This window comes from Vulpes vulpes, chromosome 8 (genome assembly GCF_048418805.1).
Source record: "Vulpes vulpes isolate BD-2025 chromosome 8, VulVul3, whole genome shotgun sequence".
Lineage (NCBI taxonomy): Eukaryota > Metazoa > Chordata > Mammalia > Carnivora > Canidae > Vulpes > Vulpes vulpes.
This window is the reverse complement of record NC_132787.1, coordinates 21,009,101-21,034,466: the sequence shown is the minus strand read 5'-3', so window position 1 is coordinate 21,034,466 and position 25,366 is coordinate 21,009,101. Positions and strand designations below refer to the sequence as shown.

General features: G+C 40.9%; 2 protein-coding genes across 2 annotated transcripts in view; one reads left to right on the top strand and one right to left on the bottom strand.

Annotated features, from left to right (window-relative positions):
* Positions 1 to 24,110, bottom strand: part of LMNTD1 (lamin tail domain containing 1) — a 449,003-nt gene extending 424,893 nt beyond the window's left edge. Inside the window, exon 1 of the mRNA XM_072765724.1 lies at positions 23,955 to 24,110. The gene's annotated coding sequence lies outside the window, so the exon portion shown is untranslated. The remainder of the gene's footprint in view (positions 1 to 23,954) is intronic.
* Positions 22,452 to 25,366, top strand: part of LOC112917206 (uncharacterized) — a 69,279-nt gene continuing 66,364 nt past the window's right edge. The window contains exons 1-3 of the mRNA XM_072718793.1: positions 22,452 to 22,640; positions 23,008 to 23,797; positions 24,328 to 24,557. Coding sequence (XP_072574894.1) covers positions 22,452 to 22,640; positions 23,008 to 23,797; positions 24,328 to 24,557 — 1,209 coding nt within the window. The remainder of the gene's footprint in view (positions 22,641 to 23,007; positions 23,798 to 24,327; positions 24,558 to 25,366) is intronic.

Genomic DNA, 25,366 nt, shown 5'->3' with positions numbered 1-25,366 from the left:
CAAGGCATGATCCCAGAGTCCCAGGATCGAGTCCCACATCAGGCTCCTTGCGTGGAGCCTGCTTCTCTCTCTCCCTGTATCTGTCTCTCTGTCTGTCTCTCTCTCTCTCTCATGAATAAATAAATAAAATCTTTAAAAAATAATAACTCATGGACATAGGTATACAGAAAATGTGTGTGGAAAGTAGCAAGACTGGCTACAGAAACAACAGCATGAAAGCGTTTTCAATAAAATCAACTGAAGATATCTACAGTGACTATTTTAAAAATACCATTATCTTTTTAAAATATTTTTTAAAATATTTTTAACACAATTTAAAACGTTATAAAAGAAAAAGAAAATTCAGACCAACTTGGAAAAGGAGATCGTGTAAACATGCCAACTCTGAGCATTGTCAGAGTTGCCATGATAGTTTCAAATGTGTTGAGCATCCTGGCAGCCAGGACAATGAGCGCACAAAATTATAAAGCTGTATTATTGGAATAAGAAAATATCCTAGTTTCTCAAAAAAGTAAAGGCTTTTCTTGATTTAAAATTCAAAAACTATTCCTCATGTGAAGAAATGAATAATACTATAATACAGCATGTACCAACTTCAATTGGATTTCTATTACTAATATCAAAAGATTGTCTATGGCTTATGACACTAAAGTATCGCTCAATGAAGGCAGTCCTAGGAGGGTTAAGGAAAGGTTACTAAGCACATAGCCTCCCTGTGCTCTAGGAAGAATGCATTAAGTTCTCTAAAGTACATCTAAGCGAATATGTTTTTCCACTTGATTATATCATATCATATAAACATAGTCAATGGGAAGAAAATTTATTGATTAGTTTGTTGCATGAACATAGAAACAAAGTCTCTGAAAATTGGAGAGCTTTTAAAGATCTCTTAGTCCAATAATAAATTAAAGCAGCTAATGTCATAAAAGGCATCTCTGATAATCAGTATAGGAACTTGGCTGGCACACCATGATGGACACTTGGATTACTCTCTCAAAAGTCCATCTGCTCTACTGATGTAGACAGCTCTTTTTTACATAATGCTGAAAACTCCTGGTCTGTAATATCTACCATATTTTACAGTCTGCCCTCCAGATCAACAGAGCAATCTTTCAAATGTCAGAAGATACTTTTGATTTGCTACTTCTGCCTCACCTTCCCTAAGCTAAACATCTTCAGTTTATGCTATTTGTCCATTCAAAATGATAACAATATTACTTAAAAGTCATGTAACACTTTAAACTTTTTTCAGTGCTTCCTATACATGATCTCATTTTACCTTTATAATACATCTCTGAATGCTGTATATCAGGTATATCACACATGAGAAAACCAGCTTGCCCAAAGATCGTATTACCAGTTTATGCCAGAATATAGACTAGAAGCTTCATCTCTTCACTCTCTTCCTAGCTCTGAATTTAAATGAGCATTTATATAAACATTCACTAACCACAGTAAATATTTAGGATAAAAAATTTTTTTAATCCATTTTCCTAATATTAAGAAAATAATTAGGAAGATACATTTATGGTAAACAATGCCTAAAAAGTCACAAATTTTTTCAAGTGGCAAGAATTTTATGGGTGTTTAGAACTTCAAGTAGATTAAGTGTTTCTCTTCTGTTTCTAGCTAAAAAAATTTGAACAACTATAGGCTTGAGTTCAGGTTAAACTTTCTGATCATATTTCAAATATAAGATAATATACCAATATAAACCCTCTAGTCTGCCAAAGAAAAAGTAGAATCCTTAGAGTAATTTTAAAAACGTGTGGAAGTTCTAAGATTTTTTTTATACTTCAGTCATCTCAGATACTGTTTCCCTGCTGGTTTCCCAATAGTCATCTTCATCCACTCAAATCTGTTGAGTTCCTGAGCATCTGCTGATTCCTCCTCTGTGTTTACAGCAAGGAATGTCAGAATTCAAACATTTTTCCTTAAACAGCAACAATAAAAACTCATTGCATACATAAAATTTCACCTGTTGGGATAAAATCCATTAGGCCTTAGAACTGAATAGAAGGCACTCGATTTAAATACACAGAAGCAGCAGTCGTTAACAGTATATAATTAAAGCAACAGCTTTAAAATGTGCCTTCAAGGGCATTTTAACAAAGTCTGATTTAAAGAACTTTACTGTGCTAAGGAGGTGCTCTACTAAGCCTAAGTACATTGAAAAGTCAAGTGTTGAGGGCTCTCCATGAGGGACACCCTGCCCATTATCTGTGGTATGGAAGTGTGTACCTATGACAGAACTCTTGAATGCAATCTAATATTGTTGTGACGGGGCAGAAGCAGAGTCAGAAAGGCTATCAATCTCTGTGGGAACTAGAGCCCAAGCCTCTGATGATGTGATGAGCTGGGGACTTGTGGCAGGTAGGACTACTGAAAGTAGAAGCCTGACTACACAGTCTGTTTGAGTAGAATAATCCTGCTTTTTTAGTTTCTTATTTCCTTTCTGAACGTCAATTTGAGCCATTTACCCAAGGGACAAACTAACGGACATAGGCATATAGAAAATGAAAACTAGTAATTATGCCCTCTAACTACAAAATGGTCACAATCAAATCAAAGGAGAGCAGACTGGGAAGCCAAGTACAAAATTTAGGTCAACGAAGCCTCTCCTTGAGATACCAACCCAGCCACCAGCCAGGCCCAATTCCAATTGTTTAGTCTTGCAGGCAACGGCCAGTTGTTGAGCACCAGTGATTCGAGTTACCATCTTACCAAAATACAGGATGTGGCTCCTTCATCTTGCATCTTGCTAGGATTCTTAGTAAAGAATACCATTCCCCACTCCCCAGTCTTTGGTGTGTTTTCTTTCTAGAAGCAACAGAATCACTGGCAGGTAACAGGCTCTAGAGTGAAACATTCTACTTTTAACCTAGATTTTCCCACTTTTAAGGAGGAGGCTATGCCAGGCTTCAATGGCTGTGTTTTTCTCCTTTCATGTCTTCTCTTCCTCGCTGGAAGTTTTTTTTTTTTTTAAGATTTTATTTATTTATTCATGAGAGACAGAGAGACAGGGAGAGAGAGAGAGAGAAAGAGAGAGAGAGAGGCAGAGACACAGGCAAAAGGAGAAGCAGGCTCCATGCAGGGAGCCCGATGTGGGACTTGATCCTGAGGTCTCCAGGATCATACCCTGGGCCGAAGGTGGCGCTAAACTGCTGAGCCACCTGGGCTGCCCTGGCTGGAAGTTTTATAAGAAAAGGCCCCCCCCGGAGGAAACATGTCCATCTGGACTGGACTGCTGAATAAGCCTGCCTATTTCTGAGCTGCAGTATTAGGAAAATCCACAGTTGCTGCACTCCTAAGCCACATTATCCCTTCCAGCCTTAATCAGTAATAAGTATGGTATTCTGATCTCCGTCTGTCCTATTCCTTGTAAGTGGCTTACAATTAAGAACCACTTTTTAACTGCGTTGACCTTGGAAAGTTATTTTACTATAGTTGTCATTATCCACTCATATTTGTCAAGTTTTGGGGCATCTTCTGGCCCTCTTTTGGATGTTATCATTATTTTGTTAACCTGGTAGATTGTGAATGTAAAGTGCCTAGCACAGGGCTTTGCATTCAATTAAAGTTTACCTTCTGCTACTATGTTAATTTTAATCTAGTCATCACCAACATCTTCTAAATTCCATCTTCCCTTTAACTTCCTCCAATAAATTATCCTCTGTCTTTCCTCAGTCTTCAACACTTTCTTATGTCTCTAGACATTGCCCTAAATCAACCTAAATTTTGTTCTTAAAATGTAGTCCCAGGACCAGCAGCATCAGCATCTTCTGGAAATTTGTTGGAAATGGAAACTCAGGCTCCATCTCAGATTTACTGAAGCAGAAACCCTGAGGGTGGAGCCCAGCAATTTGTGATTTAACAAGCTGTTCAGGTGATTCTGAACGTTCAAGTTTAAGAACCAGATGCCTATATCATTACGTTTCTGTTCAGCTCTATAGCTTATCTCTGCCCCGTTACTTTTCTTTTTGTGCTTTAGTCTTCTTTGTAATTACCAACCATTTTGTTTAGTTATCATTATCAATTGTTTCACACCTGAAAGCCCCATCACCATCCAAAAAGGGAAAAAAGGTTAACTATTTTGCTCTTAAATGATTTAAAATTAGGATCTACAAGTCTCATACATATTTTTTGTTCACTCCTAATTATTATATCTGATTTATTGAAAAGTCAGGCAACTCAGTATGTTTTAATTTAGTTTACCAGGTGTTCATTTTCACAGCCATTATATAACATAAGCCCACTCACAAATCTGTAAATCTTTGCTCTGTGTTGTTTTTAATAGGTAAACAGAAAAATCTCGTATTACAAGAAACTACAGGTACCATGGGAAAAAAAAAAAAATTGGTTTTCACAGTACTGGTTTCCCAACAACTTGAAAAGCATCAAGCAATTCAATTATCCTAAAATTGCCATCCAATTTGTTTCTCTGTGGGAGAACTACTACTCTTATGTCATGAAGACCAGAAAATTATCTGCTTTTTTGGAATATGTGAGTCTTTCTATTTTTGCTGAATCTTTGAAAGAATATTTAGGGACAGTGGGGGGGGGGGGGCAGGGAAAGGGTTGGGACCAGAGGGAAAGGGAAGAGGTGAAATGGGAGCTGACAAAAAAAGTGTTTGTCATTTCAAATGACCCCCAAATATCACTATTTGTTAAATATACTTTGAAATTATTCTCTGGTAGGGATCCCTGGGTGGCTCAGCGGTTTAGCGCCTGCCTTTGGCCCAGGGTGCCATCCTGGAGACCCGGGATCGAATCCCATGTCAGGCTCCCGGTGCATGGAGCCTGCTTCTCCCTCTGCCTATGTCTCTGCCTCTCTCTCTCTCTCTCTCTCTCTCTCTCTCTCTCTCTGTGACTATCATAAATAAATAAATAAAAAATAAAAAAAGAAATTATTCTCTGGTAAATTTAATCTAATGCTTACATCCTTCAAATAATTGATTGGTTCAGGTAATTATTAACTTCCCTCCCACCGGTCCTCAAATGCTTATGTAATTAATTTTCAATCAACAAAATTTGTAGACGTGCATGATTTTATAATATATTAGTATTAATGTGTAACATTTTGAGGAAATGTCATTCTTAAGCCATCTATTATGAGGCATTTTTTTGGGAAGCAAGTCATTCACTTAAACTGTAATGAAAAGCATTTAGTATTTATTATTAGTGTGTAGGAGGCTTGTTCTCAAGGGAGTATTTCACAGCTATTATTCATTCAATCTTAGTTTCCCTGGGAGGGAAGGAAAAGGAGACCAGTGAGCCAAAAGTCAATGAGTTGAGTCATTGTTCAGCTCCATTCCAAAGGACTACTCTGTTTCAACCCCAGGTTCAAGTTAAGATTCTCTGGCTAAGGATTGTCTTTGTGATCTAGTCCCATTGGCAACAGCTCAGACATCACTTGTCTGGTCTCTGATCACCCTCCTGGGAAGGCTCTGAGATGCATCCATGGAACAAGAAACCTTCCTTCATAAGGAACAAGGGCCTTCCTATGTAAAGTAGACATTCCTAGAGTTCCATCTTCAGATTTCTTCTGAGATCCCCAAAGTACCCACAATGGCCAGGTGTTCTATTTTATTTTCAATACTCCAAGATCTTAAATTTGATCGTAGTGATGATAGGGGTCTCATGATTTATCTTCACTGATTTCTCTTTTTTGTACTACCTTCTTACAGGAAAGGCACTTTGGTCTTAACTTGTCTCAAGTCTTTTTTCTAATCCTAGCTGATCAAGTTCCTTCTGGTTTCCTCTGCTCTACCAACCAGTCTGGACTACAGAACAAGTTATTTCAACACTATTTTCTTAAGTACTCATTCCACTCATTAACTTCTTGAATCTTCCATATTAATATCAGTCCTTGATCTTCTCAACTTTTTTTTTTTCCATCTCCATTGTCTAAGCTGCTGAACTTTGGGGAAAGATGACAAAACCATTATCAAGTAGTTTTCTCAACACTCCTTTCAGACCCTCCAGTGGACTTTGTACAGCTTCATGCAAGATAGTTACTTGTATATCCTGAAATGCCCCATGATAATCCCATCTCCCTAATTCTATGAAGGTAATCTTGCCACTTCTCATGACACCCTTTTCTGCCTCCCCCTGCAAATTTTCTTTGTGCTTCCACTCTTTTCTTTCTTTGTTATTGTTTCAGTGGAAGTTTTGCCCCTTCTGTATTCAACTCCATTATCAGTTCCACTTTTCCTCCATTCCTTTTGCTGGCATTTGCTCAGCTGTCTCTGTCTCTTTTCATCTCTCTCCTGGTTGCTTTTGTTAGGCCTACAAACACTCTCAGTACTTTCCTATGAATAACAATGAACAAGCAAGCAAACAAAACTAACTTCTCTGGGTTTTACAATCTCTTCAGATTGTTATCTTCTTGGTTTCCTTTCCAGGGTAAATCTGTTTGCTCCTGGACCTCCTGAAAACTTCTTTCTCAGAGGTCACCAATGACTTCTAATCAGCAAATTCAATGAACTGTTTTATTATTCACTTTATCTTATTCTTTCTAACATGTCTGTTCTTACCAACTAATCTTGAGCTCACTCCATTGCTTGGCTGGAGACATACCACATACTAACTGTACCTTCCTTGCTTCCTTCAAGGATTCCAATTCCAATTCCTTCCTCTCCCAACTTGTCAAAAATGATCTTCCACCAGATTCATTCTCTAGACCCCTTTAATTTCTTCCCTGATTTCATCAACTCCCAAATTTTAAACTATTGCTTCTTGTAGATCATTCCAAAATCTAAATTCCAACTGCCACTGGAGATTTCTACCTTGGATCTTTTAGAGAAAGGGTTGGTAAAACTGTTTCCACAAGGGATAGATAGTAAATATGTCAGCCTCTGCAGGCCATATTGTCTCTGTTATGACTACTAAACTCTGCTGTTGTAGTATGAAATCAGCTACAACACATAAATGAATGTGACTGTTTCAATAAAACTTTATTTATAGACACTGATAAATTTCATATAATTTTAATGTATTACAAAATGTCAGTCTTCTTTGGATTTAAACAAATTAAAAATGGAAAAGTCATTCTTAGCTCTTAAAAAGACAGGTAGCAGGATGGATTTGGCCCTCTGGCTGTATTCTGTTGACTCCTGTTTTAGAGGCATTCCACTGCCACACGTTTCCCAGGCATTTACTACTCTTTCCCATTGTGATAGTGTTTCTTATTTTAAAATAAAAATAAAGACATCCTTTAAGAGTTTTAATGCTGTGCAATATCCTGCAGGTACAGACTTCCTTTAGAGTGGGCTTGGGGAAAACAAATATGGATACAGCATTCTTATTTCAGAAAAGGAAGTTGAGGCCCAGGTTGGATTGTCATAAAGTAGTACTAACACCACCATTAGAACTCAATTCTCCAGATTTTTTGGACCAAGCCTCTATATAAATTGTCACACAGTAGTCAATTGCCTATAATGTGTGGTTTATATCTTTCAATACAGAAAGAAAGAGAAAACTTATCAAAATTCTTTTCAGATCTATAATCCATACTATACTGTACCCCACACCCCATAAGCATGTTCTTTTTCTGTCAGTCTGATGGCTCATTATGATGCTTCTACCCAGCTTAGGCAGCCAGGAACTGCTGGAAGAGAGGTAACAATGTTTACTAAAGTGAAGTTCCACAGATGCCAGTGTTAAGGTTGAAGTAGAAAATGTTGTAAGTGTAAGGAAGATCTAGATAACAACTATCATAATTTTGATACCGGCAGAGAGAGTTAAAGCTCAGTTTTGTATTTAAAAAAAAATGTATTTGCTATCAGAAAGAGAGAATGGATGATGCTCCTATAGTTAATGCCTATTTTATTCTCTTCCATGTATTTTCTCAGAACTCATTTGGGGTTCTGAGTTCTACTAAGAATGTTGTAATAGTCACTCAGTTTTTGAGTTTTATGAGAACATAGATTCTTCTGTAATTTCCTTTCCTACCTATTCAATTTTAGGATTGAGAGAAATGAATTCACCCTTACATCATTCAGAGACTACATTTTGTTTTTTAGCCATAGGCCAATTTGGCACTATTTATTATAACTTTCATATTTCCTATTATTTTGTTAGTGTCTATTCTGGAGGAAGAACTTTACAAAAAAACCTAAGTTATAATTACTATTTTGCTTTGTGAGGAAAACAGCAAACCAACAAATGCACACACACACACACACACACACACTCAGCAAAGCACCATTAGGTAGAAAACCAATTGGGGGTATAAAAAAGCAAACCACGAACAGGTATTAGTGATTCTGCCCTCAGTCCAATTTATACATTTTTTTGGAAATTCAAGAATGTTAACCTTGCCTTATGCTTTTATTCATTATTGTATTATAGGGTGACTCCTGAAGAATCTTGTTTCTTTGGAGTACATTTGATCATAAGCAGAATTTGGCCCTAATTAAAATGAGATTATCACAGGATACTATATCAAAGAAATGTGCTTCTGAAATGGGTATTCTTTTACTTATTTTCCTTTAATAGATATAATGAAGGCCAGAACATATTACCCCTTTCAAATAACTATTCTTTGGAAAATATATCTGCCTTTGGTAAACAGATTTTTATGTCTGAATGGAAGATTAAGTTAGCTTTATTAATTTCTTAATGTATACAGAAACTCCTTATCAGAATCAAAGGAAAACAACTGAAAACATCTAGAGCTCTGTTTTCTGAAGGAAATTAATTTTTGCTTATATAGTTAGAATATTCTCAATATTGGTTTTCGGGCAGCATTAGAGATGAGTGCCACAGCAGGTACATGCAAGAAAATAACCAAGGTTCACATTATCATTCCCAAAATAAGGGACAGTTTTTTCTACTAAGAGTCCCATAATCTCAACCACTGATTTATAAAGTCCCTTAGGTGAGAGGTTGGATCACTCAGGGCATTCACCTGTGTCCCCCATGTGATTTAATAAAGTTGACACATCAGCAGACTCATGAACATGAACATTCATTTTGGATAGTGGCACAGGTGCCCCTGTTCCAGGTAGCAATAATGCCCAAGCTCATTCTATTTTGGATGACAGCTTTTCTCATTAGAGACATTTCAATGGTCAATAAAGATGTGTTTTGCTGGCTAAAAAAAAAAAAAAAGGAAAAAAAAAGAATATTCTCTATATTGAGGTAAAATACTTTACAACAGACATCTTGCAAAATAATTTCTGTAGTAGTATTATAGAGTAGGCTAAAGCTACTAAAAGAAAGAAAACCCCCAAATTCAGTGGTTCAAAGAACAATGAAGTTTATTTGTCTCCCAGTTCACAGTGCAAGACAAGCATTCCAGCTTGGTGGGCAACTCTGATCCAGTCAGTTGTTGGGAGACCCAGGCTGGCAGCAGCTCAGCCATCAACAGTTGGCATGCAGGGCTGCTCTGGTTGTCACCATTCCAGCTGGCTAGACAGGGGAAAGTGCGGGAGGCTCCAGCCAGGGATATCGTCTCAAGCAGATAAAGTAAGTTCCTTAAATCACTTGTACTCATATTCCATTGACAAGTATCCAGTAGCGCAGCTACACAGCTACAAGAGAGACTGGGAAATATAGCCTCTCCGTGTACCAGGAAGAAGGGAAGAACAGAAGCAGCAGGCAACTGCAGTCTCCATATACCAATTGTGAAAAATTATAAAATACCAATAACGTACACTGCAAGGTCTCCAGAATGTTATACAAACACAAAAAGAATATAGCAAACACCTTATTTTTTTTCTATTATGAGAATATTCAACAAGGTGAAAACCAAGGAAGGTCTCTTTCATTTTATGTTACCACATCAAAAAGATTTTTGTTATCAAACACACAGAGGAAATACCCAACTTAAAATAAATCATGTTCTAAAAGCTGGGAATGCATTTTCTCATAGAAACAATGCTCTAAAAATGGCCAGGTTCCAAAATTATTTCAAAAGGGCTCATTTACCTCCTGTGGTATATCTGCAATGAAAAGTAGCGGAAGACAATACTGTCCTGTAGCACTCAAAATGGAACTATTAGTTAGAAATAATTTTTTAAAATATTTTTAATATGGAAATTAAGGTTAAGTAGAGAAGGATATGATGGAGACTGGGAAATGGAAAATGAATACTTTCATGTAAAGTCAAAGTGAACTTTCAAAAGTATTCCAAGAGTGGCTCTTTAGGTTTTTCCTCCTTCAAGGTTTATCACATGCAAAATGAATGTGCTTATCAGCTATGCATTACATGTGGATTTTTAGAACAAGATGGGAGAGATAAAATACTAAACACAGGTTTAGTAGGAGGAGAGTGTTCTGTAAAATAATCAGGTAAGAGCTGGGAGGCAGAAGGGAAGGCAGGAAAAGTCTCATGTGGTCTTGTCTCTACATCTACAAATATACACCAGGAAAGAGATAGGTAGAGGGAAAGACCAAGTTGAGGGTGGGAAGAGGATCTGAAGACTGACATGTGCAGGATCTCCTAGGGGGAAGGATGAAAACAATTTGGGATTGGGTTTTCTCTGGTCCAACCACCAGGAATTTACTTAGTGCCTAGAAGGTCTCAGGCTCAGAGAGGCAGCATACAAGCTACTATGCATAAAGAAGGAATGTTCATAGGCTGAGAGGAATTTAGGGAGTAACTGACTTCTGTTTCATTTCTCTTTAATTGGCGCAAGCAAGGTTTGTGATTTAAAATTAAGAAAATGAAAACCTATCCAAATGCAGATCAGAAGAATCTCATGACAGAAAAGACACATCTGAACAGGGCTCCTACAAATATACCCAGTGTAAGCCTCCTTCTACCTTTCAAGTACACGTTTATTTTTATTTTTTTTTTTTCTAGCTGTTCTATTCCAGTACAGCTTAATAGTCCCCCTACTACTTATAACATGACTTCTGAAGATGCTGGATCTTAAGTAAAAAGGCAATTTCAGGCAGCCTGATCTAGGGGTAGGTTCTGTATCTTAAATGCAGCAGAGGGCTGTTCTCTGTGAGCCTGACTGCTTACAGCCCATTGATTGCAGAATTCACCAAGAGATACTGGTTTCTCTCACTTGACAACTGCACGTACTATAATCAGAAAGACATGACATTGGGCTCCTCTAAAAAAGCCCAAGCCTCAAATTGCTTTTGAAGCAGTATTTGGTCTAACCGTGGCACCAACAACAATGAACATCACCATGGGCATCAAGAGCCCAGCCTTTAAAGCCTGAACACGGAACAAAGATTTCTTTAACTTCTGCAAATGAAAGCACCCTTTGAAAATAAACAAATCCTCAAATTGGTCGCAAACTATTTAATCAAATGTTTTTTTTTGTAGTTTCAGAGAATACTAATACAATTCTAAGCATGTTGGCACAATTTTGCTCACAAATTTCTCTTATTCCAGCTTGCTGCTGTGTTAACTATTTTACAGAGAGATAAAAGTTGATGAAACAAGGGATAGAAATGATGTGAGGTTTCAATACAAATGTTTGTTTGTATTCTGTCTGGAGTCTTAACTTTGAGCCTAATTAGCTGCATTATCTTGAGCAGGTCCCTAGACATCTCTGGATTTGATTCCTCAACTGGAAATTGAAGGGATTGGATGAGATGAGCTCTAAAATCCCTTCCAGCTCGACAGGCTGTAATTCAAATTTTTTCAGCTTCAGTTGTGCCATGACAGGGAATTTTATTGGCAGTCTTGAATTACTTGAAGATGGAGCATACTGCTTCATGCCTATGCAATACTGCCCTGAACAGATATCTCACAGCTGCTCTGCTTCCTCCTGCTGGAGGCTGTTTGGATGGGGGTGAGACTGTGAAGTTCTGTGCCCAGCTCTAAAGAGTTTTTGAAAAGCTGCCATGTGACTCTTAAGAAGATTTTCCTATACAACCTGACTACCCAAAGCCAACTTTACAAAGCAACAAACAGGCATTCACAGTCAACACCAAGAAAAGCCTTCTCCCGCTCAGCCCCTGCCTTGCCACACAGAACTCTCATTCAAAACAATAATGTCAAGTCCAGGCTCAGATTTCAAATAAAAGACTGATTTTTAAAAATAAAAGCAATGACATTTCAGAGGCCTGGTTTTCCAGTATTTTCATTTGGAGTAATAAGTTCTGAGTGAGTATATTTATCAGTAGGATGGACCAAAACCAAACTTTTCTTTCTAATACCCACCTGGGAGCTAAGAACTGCAGCTCTACTGGTTCTCATTTCTGAATCACTACCAGGCCATCGAGTTCCCTCTTCTCTGGTCTTGAGAGGCTGGGTTTCTGGTCTCCAACCTGAGTCATTGTCCTAACATAAGACATCATTCAGGAGGGAGCATCTCACTGAATGATCAGGTCTCCAACCCAAAACTTCTGGATTTAGTAGAAAAATTAAGGATAATTATAAACTTGAACTGCAGCCTATTCTAGGTCACACACAATTCAACTACTCTATTGGTAACTATTAATTATTGTCATCCCTTTTTACACATGCAGAAACTGAGACCCAAACAAATTAAGTAAATTGCCCCCAATCAGTACCACCATACTGTCGCTAATGCTAATCCACACACTTGTCAGTTTGCCTGGAGCCATCTACAGTGCTCTCTTGCCTTCAAGAGTGGGGTTAGGAGGAGAAAGAAGAGTTAAAACTGACAAACAGCATTAAAGACTTAAATATATTTCATTCTCAAATATTCTATCCTTTTTTATAACTGTCCTCACTCAGGCTCAAGTCTCTGAAGTCAGCTCTGAAAAGTGTATTAATTTAACTAACAAAGACTCACTCAGGTGCCTCTTACAGATGTAGTAACTACTGAACTGGCTGGTGGAGAGTAGGTTTGAAAGTAGAGAAAAGAACTCCAAGATGCTGCCCATGCCCTAGGAAGATCATAACCCAGTACATGAAGCCTTTCAAACCTCTTCCAAGCCTGTTACTTCCCAATGCACTACTTTCCTGCCTATATTAAATTAGGGAATCATCTATCTATAGTCTACTATAGTCTCAATCTTAGAAATCTGAATTTTAATCATTCATGTGAATTCTGCACTGTCTCTCTAAAAGATATCCTAAGGATGTCCTTGAGCTCTCACAGTAAAATAGTTATGTACAAAATAGTTCTTCCTCCAAATCACCACTTCCTTTCCAACTTCAGCCTTCTAGAAAGACAGTAATTAAAATCGCCTGCCTTTAATGACTATGCCATCAGGTCTCCATTGGTTTCCTTTTTCTACACAGCACCCAGTCATGGGTGTTGATTGCGAAGGTCTGGAATTTTAACTCCCATGTCATCTTGCTTGTTTTGCTTTTTTTACTTTGATTTTTTTTTTCCTAATAACCCCCTCATTTGCTCCTTTATAAAATGACCAGGCAGGACTAGGAACCTTTATCTACAAAGACCCCCACGGTACAATCATGATTACTCTTTTATTACAAGAGAAGGAAGACTGGCATGCTATTCCCTGTTTGATTAATTTCTGACATTTGGGTTCTAGGACATAGTTTTTGTTTTAAGCAACACTTCCTTAGGGAACATAAGGTGCTAAAATTAAAACACAAAAACAAAAAATGCCTCTGCCCTGAGGAAAGGAAAAAGATTTCCTTTTCTTGATTTACTTTCCGAAACTAACCGAAAGCTGAATTGATTATCTATTTCCGTCTAGAATCACTGGAGTATTGTGCAGTTTTTCTTCAGTTTGACATGTTGTCATGACCCCTATTAGTACATAGACTTCCCAGTTTTGAGGGCAACAAGTAACATGAGGATATTTCTTCTTAGAGTATCCACTCCTTGTTCGTTTGTTATAAAGCTCTACTGATTCACAGAATGACTTTTTAGAAAACTAATGCTCACAAATTTATATATAAATTGAATGCTAAGAGTGAAGTCACAGAATAAAGTAAGAAATACATAATAGAATTACATTTACTTGGTATTATGTTCCCGGTGCAAATCTATTTTAAAGCCTAAGATTTTTTTTTCTGGATTTTTTAGTTGGATTTTGAATTGCTATTTAGGTCATTACTAGAAGCGGGAGCAAGCCTAGTCTCCTTTCTTTCAATGGTTTCAATTATTTATGATTCATAGATTCAGAATGTTAGATCTACATGTGACACTGGAGGTAATTTTGTAAGCCCTTGGTATAAGAACAATGAGGTCCCAGCTGGAAATGCAGCCCTCTTGCAACAAATACACATGGGAGGGACACATGGGGGTACAGAAGAGGGAAAGGGGACTCCCACTAGGCAGCCAGATCTGTCCATCAATCCTGGAATTCAAAAAAACCACTGGCAGGTCATACCTCCATCTTACAGAGGTCGAGAAAAGCCAAGGGACTTACCCAGGGTCACAGAGCCGACTTAAGCAGTAGAAGTAGCACTCACTGGGCCATTTCCTAGAATGGTCCTTTACCCAGGAAAAGACACATACAACCAGGAATGTCCTTTGTTTTTTTTTTTAAGATTTTATTTATTTATTCATGAAAGACACACACACACACACACACACACACAGAGGCAGAGACACAGGCAGAGGGAGAAGCAGGCTCCATGCAGGGAGCCCGACGTGGGACTCAATCCCAGGTCTCCAGGATCACACCTGGGCCGAAGGTGGTGCTAAACCACTGAGCCACCTGGGCTGCCCAAGAATGTCCTTTAAAATGCACATAGTGGGACACTTGGGTGGCTCAGTGTGTGCCATGGGCTCAGGTCACAAACCCGGGGTCTTCCGATGGAGTCCCATATCAGGCTCTCCGCAGGGAGCCTGCTTCTCCCTCTGTTTATGTCTCTGCCTCTCTCTCTGTGTCTCTCATGAATAAAATCTTAAAAAAAAATAAAAGAAATAAAATGCACATAGTTAACTGTGAGCTACTTTCCCAATTTGCTTATATACTGACCTGAAAACTTATCCATCCTTCTAAAATAGATTAATTTATTTTACTATGTGAACAGTTTATAATGAGTCTTTGATGCTGCTGGGCCTGCCCACTCCTCACTCCCCACCCAGCACCTTCATCACAGGTGAAAGGAACCTGCTTAACCCAGACCTTAATTTGTGATTCCATTGCAATCTTTTCACTTTAAACTTGTGCCACTTCTGGGATCCCTGGGTAGCGCAGCGGTTTGGCGCCTGCCTTTGGCCCAGGGCGCGATCCTGGAGACCCGGGATCGAATCCCACGTCGGGTTCCCGGTGCATGGAGCCTGCTTCTCCCTCTGCCTGTGTCTCTGCCTCTCCCTCTATCTCTCTGTGACTATCATAAATAAATAAAAAATTTAAAAAAATAAAAAAAATAAACTTGTGCCGCTTCTATGCTCTATTCTCTCAGCCTTTTTGATTCTTGCCCTACTCTTTAACTACATACTGTACTGGTAAAGACTACAGATTTGGGAGCCCCACTTCCTGGATTTTTTCTTTTTTCTTTTTTTTTTTTTTTTTTACTTCCTGGATTTGAATCCTAGCTCTACTACTATCTAATAATGGAATCTTGGGTAATGTACTTAATCTCTCTCTGCTTTGACTTCCTAATCTATGAAATGGGTCAAATAATAGTACCTACCTGATAAAATTGTTGTATTTAAAAAGTTAATGTATGAGAAGCATTTAGGACAATGCCTGGCACAGAGTATACTGAGACAGAAAATTATAATTACTGGCTTTGCTGGAAGTACCTTCTCACCTAAGAGCCTGCAGATAATAACAACACTTACGTGACCAGGTACTGTGCTGAATGGTGTACACACATTATTCTAATTAATCATAATAACTCTTTTTGTGACACTACTATTATCCTCTCCTCTCCCACCTCTTATTTGTTTTGAGATAAGAAAACTAACATCTGAGAGCTTGAATAATGTGCCCATGGTCACCCAGGTAGTAAGAAGCAGAGTCAGGACTTGAACCAAGATCTGTCTTGGTATCTTTCCAAAATCTCTGACAAAAGGACCTTAGAGTTCTTTTAAAGTTCTTTCATTTAAATGGGTTGACTTACCTCCCACACAGGTCAGAAAGACTGGGATCTCCAGAGGGAAGGAAAGGGTCTCTCTTTGAAAATGTTTGGCATAGGATGAGGATACCATCAATGTCTTAACCAGGCCCACCTACCCCCTACCTTCCACTATGCCATATAGCACTCACATGGACTGTACTGCCAGAGGCCACACACCACCCACTGTTTATTGAGTACAATATTAGGGAATATTGTTCTGATTCAAGCCAAAGCAGTACTATTTACAATTTCAATATCAGTAGTTCTTGGAGTTGTTTATTTCTACCCAGCTTCAGGGTATAAGGAAGCCTTATACCCAGTTTAGAAAAAAAAAAAATTATGGTTTTCCTCTCTTCCATCAGAGCCTATATATAGCCAGTATCTTGCCACTCCTGTCCCCAACTGGCCTATTCTCAGTTGTCAACTTTTCTTCCTTTAGTCTTTATGTATCTTCAACAGGAGGTCTGGGGATAAAGGGCCAGGAGAGGGAAGAGAAGGAAAATTCTTGAGTTTGCCAAAGGAACAGTATGCACTGCCTTGTCCCTGATCCTGTAACACCTGCCCACTCCTATATCCTCTAGAGTTATCTACCTTCTTTACTCTGCATCCCAGAGCCTTCACTAAGAACCTCCCAGGGCAGCCTCTGGGTGCTCCCATGAAATGCAAGTGAATCAACTACATGACCTGTTTTTCCCAAAGACCCACCCATAGCACCCATGTTGGGCTTGGATTATTGAGCTAAATCTAGCAAAGGGAAGAGCATGTGAAGAATTTTTACTCTATTCCTTCTCCCCACACCCACCATCCTATTTAGCTGTCAAACTCTAAAAAAAATGTCAGAGAAGGGGCACCTGAGTGACTCAGTGGTTGAGTGTCTGCCTTTGGCTCAGGTCGTGGTCCAAGGGTCCTGGGATCAAGTCCCACATCAGGTTCCCCACAGGGAGCCTGCTTCTCCCTCTGCCTATGTCTCTGCCTCTCTCTGTGTCTCTCACAAATAAATAAATAAAATCTTTAAAAAAAGGTCAGAGAAGCTGAAGCTGAATGTTTGTTATATAAGGAATGGTTGAAAAACAGTTTGAAGAAAGATAAGGAGGGCTCTGGAAGAGGTCAAGGGAGACAGAAATCCTGGTGAGCAGCAATGGGATTGACACAGGAAAGATAAGCAGGCAAGTATGTTTCTAGGACCAATGGAAGAAAAGAAAGGGGGAGATTGGCAAGTTGGCTTCAGATATAAGCCTTAACCAAGAGTCCCTTAGTACCATTCCAGCCTCTCTGGATCGATCCTAAATTTTCCTAACATACTCAGTTCCTTCCCTGCTGGGCACCTTGCCTCAGTTCCTGAAGCCACCTCCAGCTACCACTGCTTGGCACAAAGGGTAGGTGAGAGAAGAGCACATGCCAGAAAAGGGGATATGTTCTTTACATCTCTAGTTGTACTCCGTAAGTTTTTCCTTTAGAAACAAGTTCATACATGTTGCTTGATCTCTGTAAAGCTTTTAGTATGCTTCAGTTGCTATACGACCATTAGGGTTGTTCTGGGTCTCTAACCCATATATCATGTGCAGTGGATATTGCTGGTATCCTGCCCATATCCCCTTCTTGGCCTGGTACCTGCATCCCTAGCTGCTCAGTGCTGGCTGCAAACTGCAGCCACCCTCCTCTCGGAGATTACCTTTGCCTCTGGGGGAACAGAAAGTGCCTTGCCTTGGGGGTTACCACCAATCCTGTGCCAATGAGTGAATGATAATGGGGATGCAAAAGGCCAGCTTCCTTGAACAACTGTGATGCAATTCCTGCTTTAGAATTCCCCACAGAATCAGGCTGGAGCTGGTCTCCCGCTGAGACCATGTCCTTACTTAGCTTTATTCCCCACTGAACTATGCAACCTCCCCTCCCCTTCTTCTGAGGCATGCTCCCAATGTCACTTATACCAGAATCCCTGTCTCAGACTACTTCCAGGGAACTCTACCTCAGACACATGTTCATTCCATATATTTATTAGAGGTCCTTTATTGTCACCAGAGTAATACATCTCTAGAGAAACCAAAAATGAAACAAGAATCAACTTAACAGGACCTTACAGCAAATTTGGACATACAACCCAACTTGATTTATAATATTCCTAGGCCTATACTTAATATCTGCTCTCTTGCAGACACTAACAGACTTCATTCTATCAAAGCCAAAATGAAGACTTATTTATTCATACATATATTCATATTCATTTTTCTTACCACAGAACATGACTTAATATACTTATTTTAAAAATTAGCTATGTAGCATTTATCATTAACCAATTCATGTGCTATAACTCTTAAAAATGGATGGATGATTCTAAATAATTTTATAATAATTATTCTTGCTATGATCATATAAATCTTAGATTTTTAATCACTTTTTTTGAGTTTTTTTTCCCTCCCAGGAACTATAAATTCTGCTATTGTGGATGATTTGGTCCCTGATAAGCATGTTCTGGTTAATCTAGCAGTGTTATAAAACAGATCAAATTTCTAGCGTGCAATTAATAAACATATAATTAAATATACGAAGGCAAAGCAAAAGATAATTTAATCTTTCTGCTATGATTCAGAAGTCACTTCAGGGTCATCACTATAAGCTTCAATTATAGTATTTCAGAAGTATAGGGAGATTGGTGGACTGCATTCAGGTTGGAAGAATGCCAGGCAGACCAGATTTTACTTCATGTATTTACAAAAATGCAACTTCATAACACCAGGTACCACATTCACTGTTTTTCCCCAATACACTGATCCTAATATAGCCTCTTGTAGAGAGTCCCCTATAATTAATCTCAGCTGATTAAATCCATTTTTCTAGTCCATAATAAAAAAAAAATCAAGACTCTTCATTTTCATGGGATTATCGTCTGAGAAAACTTCTACCTAAATAGGACTTTTAAATCCCGTTTCTGAATATATTTGCATGTATTCCTTTTGGTAGAGCCTGTTGTAGTTCCCATTTATAGTTAATACTTATTTTCATTCCATACTGTACTTCATTGTTTAACAAAATAGACTGATCATCACCCTCCTACCCCATCAAACTACTGGAGGGTCTTTTAAGGGGTTGTTTATGACTTGGCAACTAATTTTTTTTTTTTTAAGAAGAAACTATCATGACACTAAAAATTGCTACAGATCTGAGAACTGTTTGTTTCTAAAAAGCCCTTTTATGATGATCAAACAAATCACAAGATTTATAGATCTTTATCTTATTTCAGTATGCATACAAGGAATGGGAAAGAATACCATATTTACTTGCTTTCCACACACATCTACCAAAGAGAGAACTTTTTTCCTTTTCATTCCAAATATTAGTAACAGTGATTAAAAGAAGGCTTGGTAAGATAGGCTGAATAACTCTAAGTGACCCCATCCATACAAATTTTAGAATATGACTTCAGGCTTCTGGGTAGTCTTTAGGTCACAAGATTGTGACTGTGACTCCAGCTATCACAACTATATTCCAGGTAACAACAGGGCTTAGGTCAGTCCTGCTAGTACCCCACCACCAGATGCACAAGTAAGGAGTCCCAGACAACACCACCCATCCACCTACCATGGCCTATACTAAGTAATTCCTATCTGCAAGGAAGGTTGTGAAATGAAATTTTTCATTGGGCACAAAATCAGATTTCTGTTACTAAAAGAGAAGGTTCTGAAGAAAGGAAATGGGATAGGCAACTACCATTATCTGCTTTTTTTTTTAGCATATGTTTTCTTAGATGAACTATGAGCTCATAAAAAGCTGAGATTACGTCATATTAATTTCTGTAATCTCAGATCCTAGCACAATAACATAGTGTATTGTTTTTAAAAAATGTTTATTAATTAAAGACAAGATCAAAGACAAGTATAACAGATGACAAAGGGGCATTAATTTATTCCATTTATTGACATTCATTCGTTTTATTGTTATTTCAACTAATATTAATTGAGTTCCCAGTCTGATCCAGGCCCTGTATCAGGTATGTGGTATACAGTGTAAGTACAATATTTATGTTGGCTTTATAAAGCAGGTGGAGGGAAGGTTAGGAAAGGATAGGGATTGGCTCTAAACATATATAAGCAATTTCAAGGTAACATGGTAAGAGAATGAGAAGTGATCCTGAGCTACCATTTGAGGGTAATGAAGCTGTAAGTAGTGTGGGTGATGCACAGAATGGGAAAGAAGTAGAGAAAAAGAAGGAAAGATAGGAGGGCTAGGTAATAAAGAAACTTAAAACTTATAGTCATAAATTCATATTTTATTCCTGCCAGCACACATACCTGTTTATGGTGAGAAAATGTTTGTTTCTCCCTCAGACTTCCTCATAAAAGGATTTCCCAACACTTTGTCTTTGATGGATCTGACCCACTGATAAGCTTCTTGGCTAGCCTAAACTGTAGTCATAACTGTGTTCCATGGACCTTATCCAAGCATGAAGCAACCATCTTCCCAGCATCCCATCTTACAGGATGATGTTCCCTGGTGGACCAATTTGGGAAATGTTGGTCCAGACACATATTTCTCAAACTTGGCAATATGACTCCACTGGACACCATAAAAAAAGAGTTGCGGGGGATTTCCAGAGAAAGGGACTGACCTCCCAGAAACTGCGGATGTGAACCTGGTTTTCTTAGTGTGTTAATGGCTTGGGTTTCAGTTACATGAGTCACCAGGGGGATATAGGTTTCGCTGGACTAATGGTGCACCATTTCAGCATCTTACAGTCAAGTAAGTTATCTCTATGATGATTTGACTAGTAATTAAAACACTGTCTTCTCTCCCCACAAGTAATGCAATTCAGTTTGTAACATAGATAACTACAAATGTATCTACATCAGTTCCTATTTTCTTTGCCTACCTTAGAGAAAAAGATAGCCCTAACCATGAAGCAGAGATCACAGGAAGAGAGAGACATTTGAAGATGGTATGCTATTGGCCTTAAAAAAGAGGAAGAGGCTACAAGCCAGGGAAAGCAGGTAGCATAGAAGCTAGTAAAAGCAAAGAAATGGATTCTCCCCTACAGACTCCAGATGGGACACAGCCCACACCTAACACATAGTAATATATCTCTAGATGCTGTTCTCCCCCACCCCCTCATTCCCACAGCTCTCCACACAAGTCTCTCTCTTGGGATTCTCTTCTTTTCTAAAACTGCCCTCTCAAACTTTTCCTGAAAAATCTAATCTATGTCACAAGGCTTGAAGTGCATGAATACTCACTGATTCTAGTTAGGTTACTTTCTGGGAATATAATTAGAAACCAGAAATAAGGGTTGTTTACAAGTCCTGTCAAGGACATTTGGTGTGATCTCAGGAAGGCTTAACAGAGATGTGATTATAGCTAAGAAAGCTTCAAACAAATTGCTCTACACACTGAAGAAAGAATGCATTAACCATGTGGGGTTGAGGTAGAGAAGAGATTTTTCTGAGTTTATTCAGGACTGGACAGAGGTAAATTCACCGACTTTGGCAGCCATCAGTAAGACACACTCTGGTTTGGAGGTGAGGGTACTTCACCCAGTACCTGGATCCCAGCAAGTGCTTATCCTAAAGAGTGGTCATGGTTATACCATCATAGTAAGTTTCATCCTGATTTAAATGCTAGTCACATGAAAGCTGGTTGTCATGAGTCAATCCACTCTGTTCACCTCTGGATGGATGATAAAATTGAGGTCAAGACCTTGCTGGTGACCAACAGAAACTAGATTAAGGTTCTTCTACTCCCCCTGCCCCCTCAGAAAGTTAAAGGATATGTCCTTTGGTAAGATCCTGAATCCCAGTTTAACAAGAGCCACACTCCTGCCAGCTATCACTCACCTCCACAAAAGGGGGATGATCATCAACAAAAGCAGCAGCATCAACAAAAAAGGGAGGAGAGTTCTACGAAGGAAGGGGAGGTCAAAATTGGCAAATGCCACAAAGGGCACGACAAAATGGGGATTAAATTTTTCCATTAGATTTGGCAATTAGGCGGGGTGACTGATGTTGTTCAGCGGAGTGAAAGGTTGACAGGGGAATGAGAGCTTAGGAAATGTTAACATTAAGGCTGGAAATGTCCTCTGAGAAGAGGATCCAGGCTCTACAGAATCACCTTAACTAAAACTCCCTCAGGTTTTGCATCTGAATCATTAGAGAACTCTTCTTGCCCTCAAATCCTCCAAAAACGTTGATCAGCCAAATTCGAGTCTTACTGTATCCTTCTCTCTCCTCAGTTCACCTCCAACTTAAAGGAACTAATGAGCTGTGCAATAACTAAAGGTCAAAACACAAGAGGAAGAAACAAAAGGCCTACAAACCCAAACCCAAAACAAAACAAATCAGGCCCTCAGTAAGATGAGCTGTAACAAGTTGTACTTCAAATTTAATACCCTTGTTTAGATCTAAAAAAAAAAAAAAAAAAAAGTCTGGAGAATTAAAAGGGGCATTTTATAATTGGAATGCTTGCTTCCCCGTATCTCACCCATTATCTTCACTCCATCTCCCTCCAAATTAATAGCTGTGGCTGAGTTGTGGGCATGTGCGAGCACAAGCCTGGCCCAAAGACTGAATTTTGTCCAGTGGCTGGAGTCATTGCGTGCTGTGAAGAAGAGGAGGAGGAGGAAACGGTGGAACCGTTTGTGGGGTTGCGGGGACCCACATACATATCCGCGTTTCCTAATGAAATTCCTAATGAAAGCACTGGTTTTCCTCCTCCACTATTTGCTGTATTTAATGGGGGGGGGGGGGGGAGGCAGTTTTCTGAATCCGAGCCCAGCTCTTTCTAAACTTGGGTTACTCACGTCTGATTCATTCGCTGTGTTTTTCGTCTCCTGTCTCTGTCACTGCCTGCTGCTGAGGAGGGGGTCGCTGAATCACTGCCACTCCAGATGAAAAGCAATTCAAAACCCAGTTCTTGGGGGGGATGGAAAGGCTTTTTTTTTTTTTTTCTTTTTCTTTTTCTTTTTTTTTTTTTTTTTTTTTCTTTATTAAGCGTCTGCAGAAAAAGCCTCCTACTCTCCGGGATGACCGCAGAGGGCAGTTTTACAAGGCTCACCCCGGGCTGTGGAAGATTTTGCTCCTGTGAGTCAGTAGGCTCCGGTCACCTCAGCACTTCTGGTCCACAGGCCTCGGCGGCCCGGGCCGTGGGGCGCGCCGAGCGGCGGAGGGGCCGCGTGCCAGGGGGCGCCGGCCGGGGCGAGCTCGGCCGCGCCGCGTCCCCCCCGCCGCTTTCAAAGCTCCCACAATGCAGCGCTGGCGTCCCAGTTCCGTTACAATGTCTCTCAGGGCGCCGGCGGACCGGCGAGGCGCGGGCGGAGAAGCCGGGGAGCCGCGGCTGTAACCCGAGCGCCCGGCCGAGGGGGGCGCCCCCGCGCCGCTCCTCTCGCGCGCTCTGCCCGCGGCCCGGCGAAGGGGCGGAGCCGCCCAGCCCGGCCCGGCCCGGCCCCCAGCCCGGCCCCCAGCCCGGCCCCCAGCCCAGAGGCACCGGCCGCGGGAACGAGCCGGCCGCCGACTCCGCCGTCCGGCGCAGCGCCCGCCGCCCCGCTCCTCGCCGAGCCTCGCCTGACCGGCCGCGGCGGCGGCGGCGGCGGCGGCGGCCCCCGCGGGCGGCACAGCCGCTGCCCGCGCGCCAGCACCCGGCGGCAGCCACCCCGCGGGCGTCCGCGCTCACCTAGCGCCGGCCCGGAGGTGCGCGGAGAGGGCGCGCCGGCAGCCGGGGCCTCCCGCCAGCGCGGGGCGCGCGGCCGGCCGAGCGCGGCGGAGGGAGGCGCGGCCGGGACGGGCGTTGGGCGGCCGCCGAGCCTCGGCCGCCGCCGCGTCCCCAGCGCCCCGGCCGGGCGGCCCCGCCGGGCGGCCTGCGGGGGCGGCGCAGTTGCGAAACTGAGTAAGTATTAACTTTACTCGGCCGCCGCGGTTTCTGGGCAGCGTCCGGGACCCCTCCCTGCACCTCCCGGAGCCTCGGGGCTCCCGGCTCCCCGCCCCGCCAGCCTTCGGTCTCCACCTTGGGGCTCCTCGCGGGCCCCCAGGTCCGCCCGCTTCACCTTTTCCGCGGCGTCGCGTCGGCCTCTGCGCGTCCTCCCCGCCGCACACACGCGCCTCTGAGCGAGAAGTGCAGGCTCGCGCCCTGCGTCTCCGCTTCCTCGCAGTGTCCTTGGCAGGGGAGTTTGGAGGCCACTTTTGTTGGCCCGGGGAATGTATAGCCTTTAATATATATATATATATATATATATATATATATATATATATATTTTTTTTTTTTTTTTTAATTTACTTATTTATTTATATATATATATATATTTATTTATTTATTTTTTCCCCTCTCCATATGGAAATCGGGTGCTCGCTTGGCGGCCGGCGGTTCGGTGAACGCTTCAGCTCACTTTCCTCTCCGGAAACACGTTTTTGGCATTTTAGGTCTTCAGATTTTGTTTGAACGCTTCACCATCCTCGGTCCCTGTGTTCCCCCTTGCCGCCAACCGGTCAGGGGAGGGGGCGTCCGCGAGAGTCTGCAGCGTTCCGTGTTGCAGCCCAGAAACTTTGCGAGGGTGCATCGCTGGAGGCTTCATAGGGCTTCAAGCCGAAGGAACGTGAGCCTGGAATGTGGGTCCTTGTGCGGCACCGGAGCGTCCAAGCCGAGCACCTGGGTTCGTGGTCGAGTGTTGCGTTGTTATTTCAGCATCACAGAGCCGCCTGGTGTTGCTAACCCACTACTTTTTTTCAGCATCGAATGGCATCTTGTGCAGTGCAAGCGTTGAATGTAATTACGGGTCAGTATTGCCCGTGATCTTTAGGGATTTAGAAGGGCAGATAGATGCCGGGCACATAGCTGTGTTATAGACCCATCAGGTTAGCTGTGTCAGTACATCAAAGCCTTAAAAAAAAAAAAAAAAGAAAAATTCTTCCATCCTGGTAACAGCGAGGAGGAACATTTACGGATTTTCCAGTGTGATGTGGCTCAGCAGTTTCTCATTAGATCTGTCGTGTCACCAGAAAGGACCTTTAAATGTGACCAGATTTCTGCTTTCCTGCCGATTGGATTAACCATTCATTATGGTAGAAGGCCTCAGGTAGTTGTTTTCTGTGGGTTTTTTTGTTTGTTTTTGTTTTTTTTTTAAGAGTCTTTCATCTTTTAGTTGCCAGGAGTTGGCCATCCTGTTATGAAGGAATAGAAAATGGGAAGCTTTCTAAATGGATTTTCAGCATCCTGTCCTTTGCCTGGGTGAGGCAGGAATGAATGCCAGCTAGACCTCTGCAGGGAGGAGTGCCAGGTGGATGCAAGAATCAGGACGAAGGACACAGTAGTACTATCATTTTGGAGGGTGGTTTGTGTGTTTATCTTTTAGTGGACATATTAATGCTACTTTTTATTTATCTCCATGGCAGACTGTCCCCAAACCATGAAAATTACATATGACCATACCCCACCTTAAGAAGACTAAATGTAATCTGATTA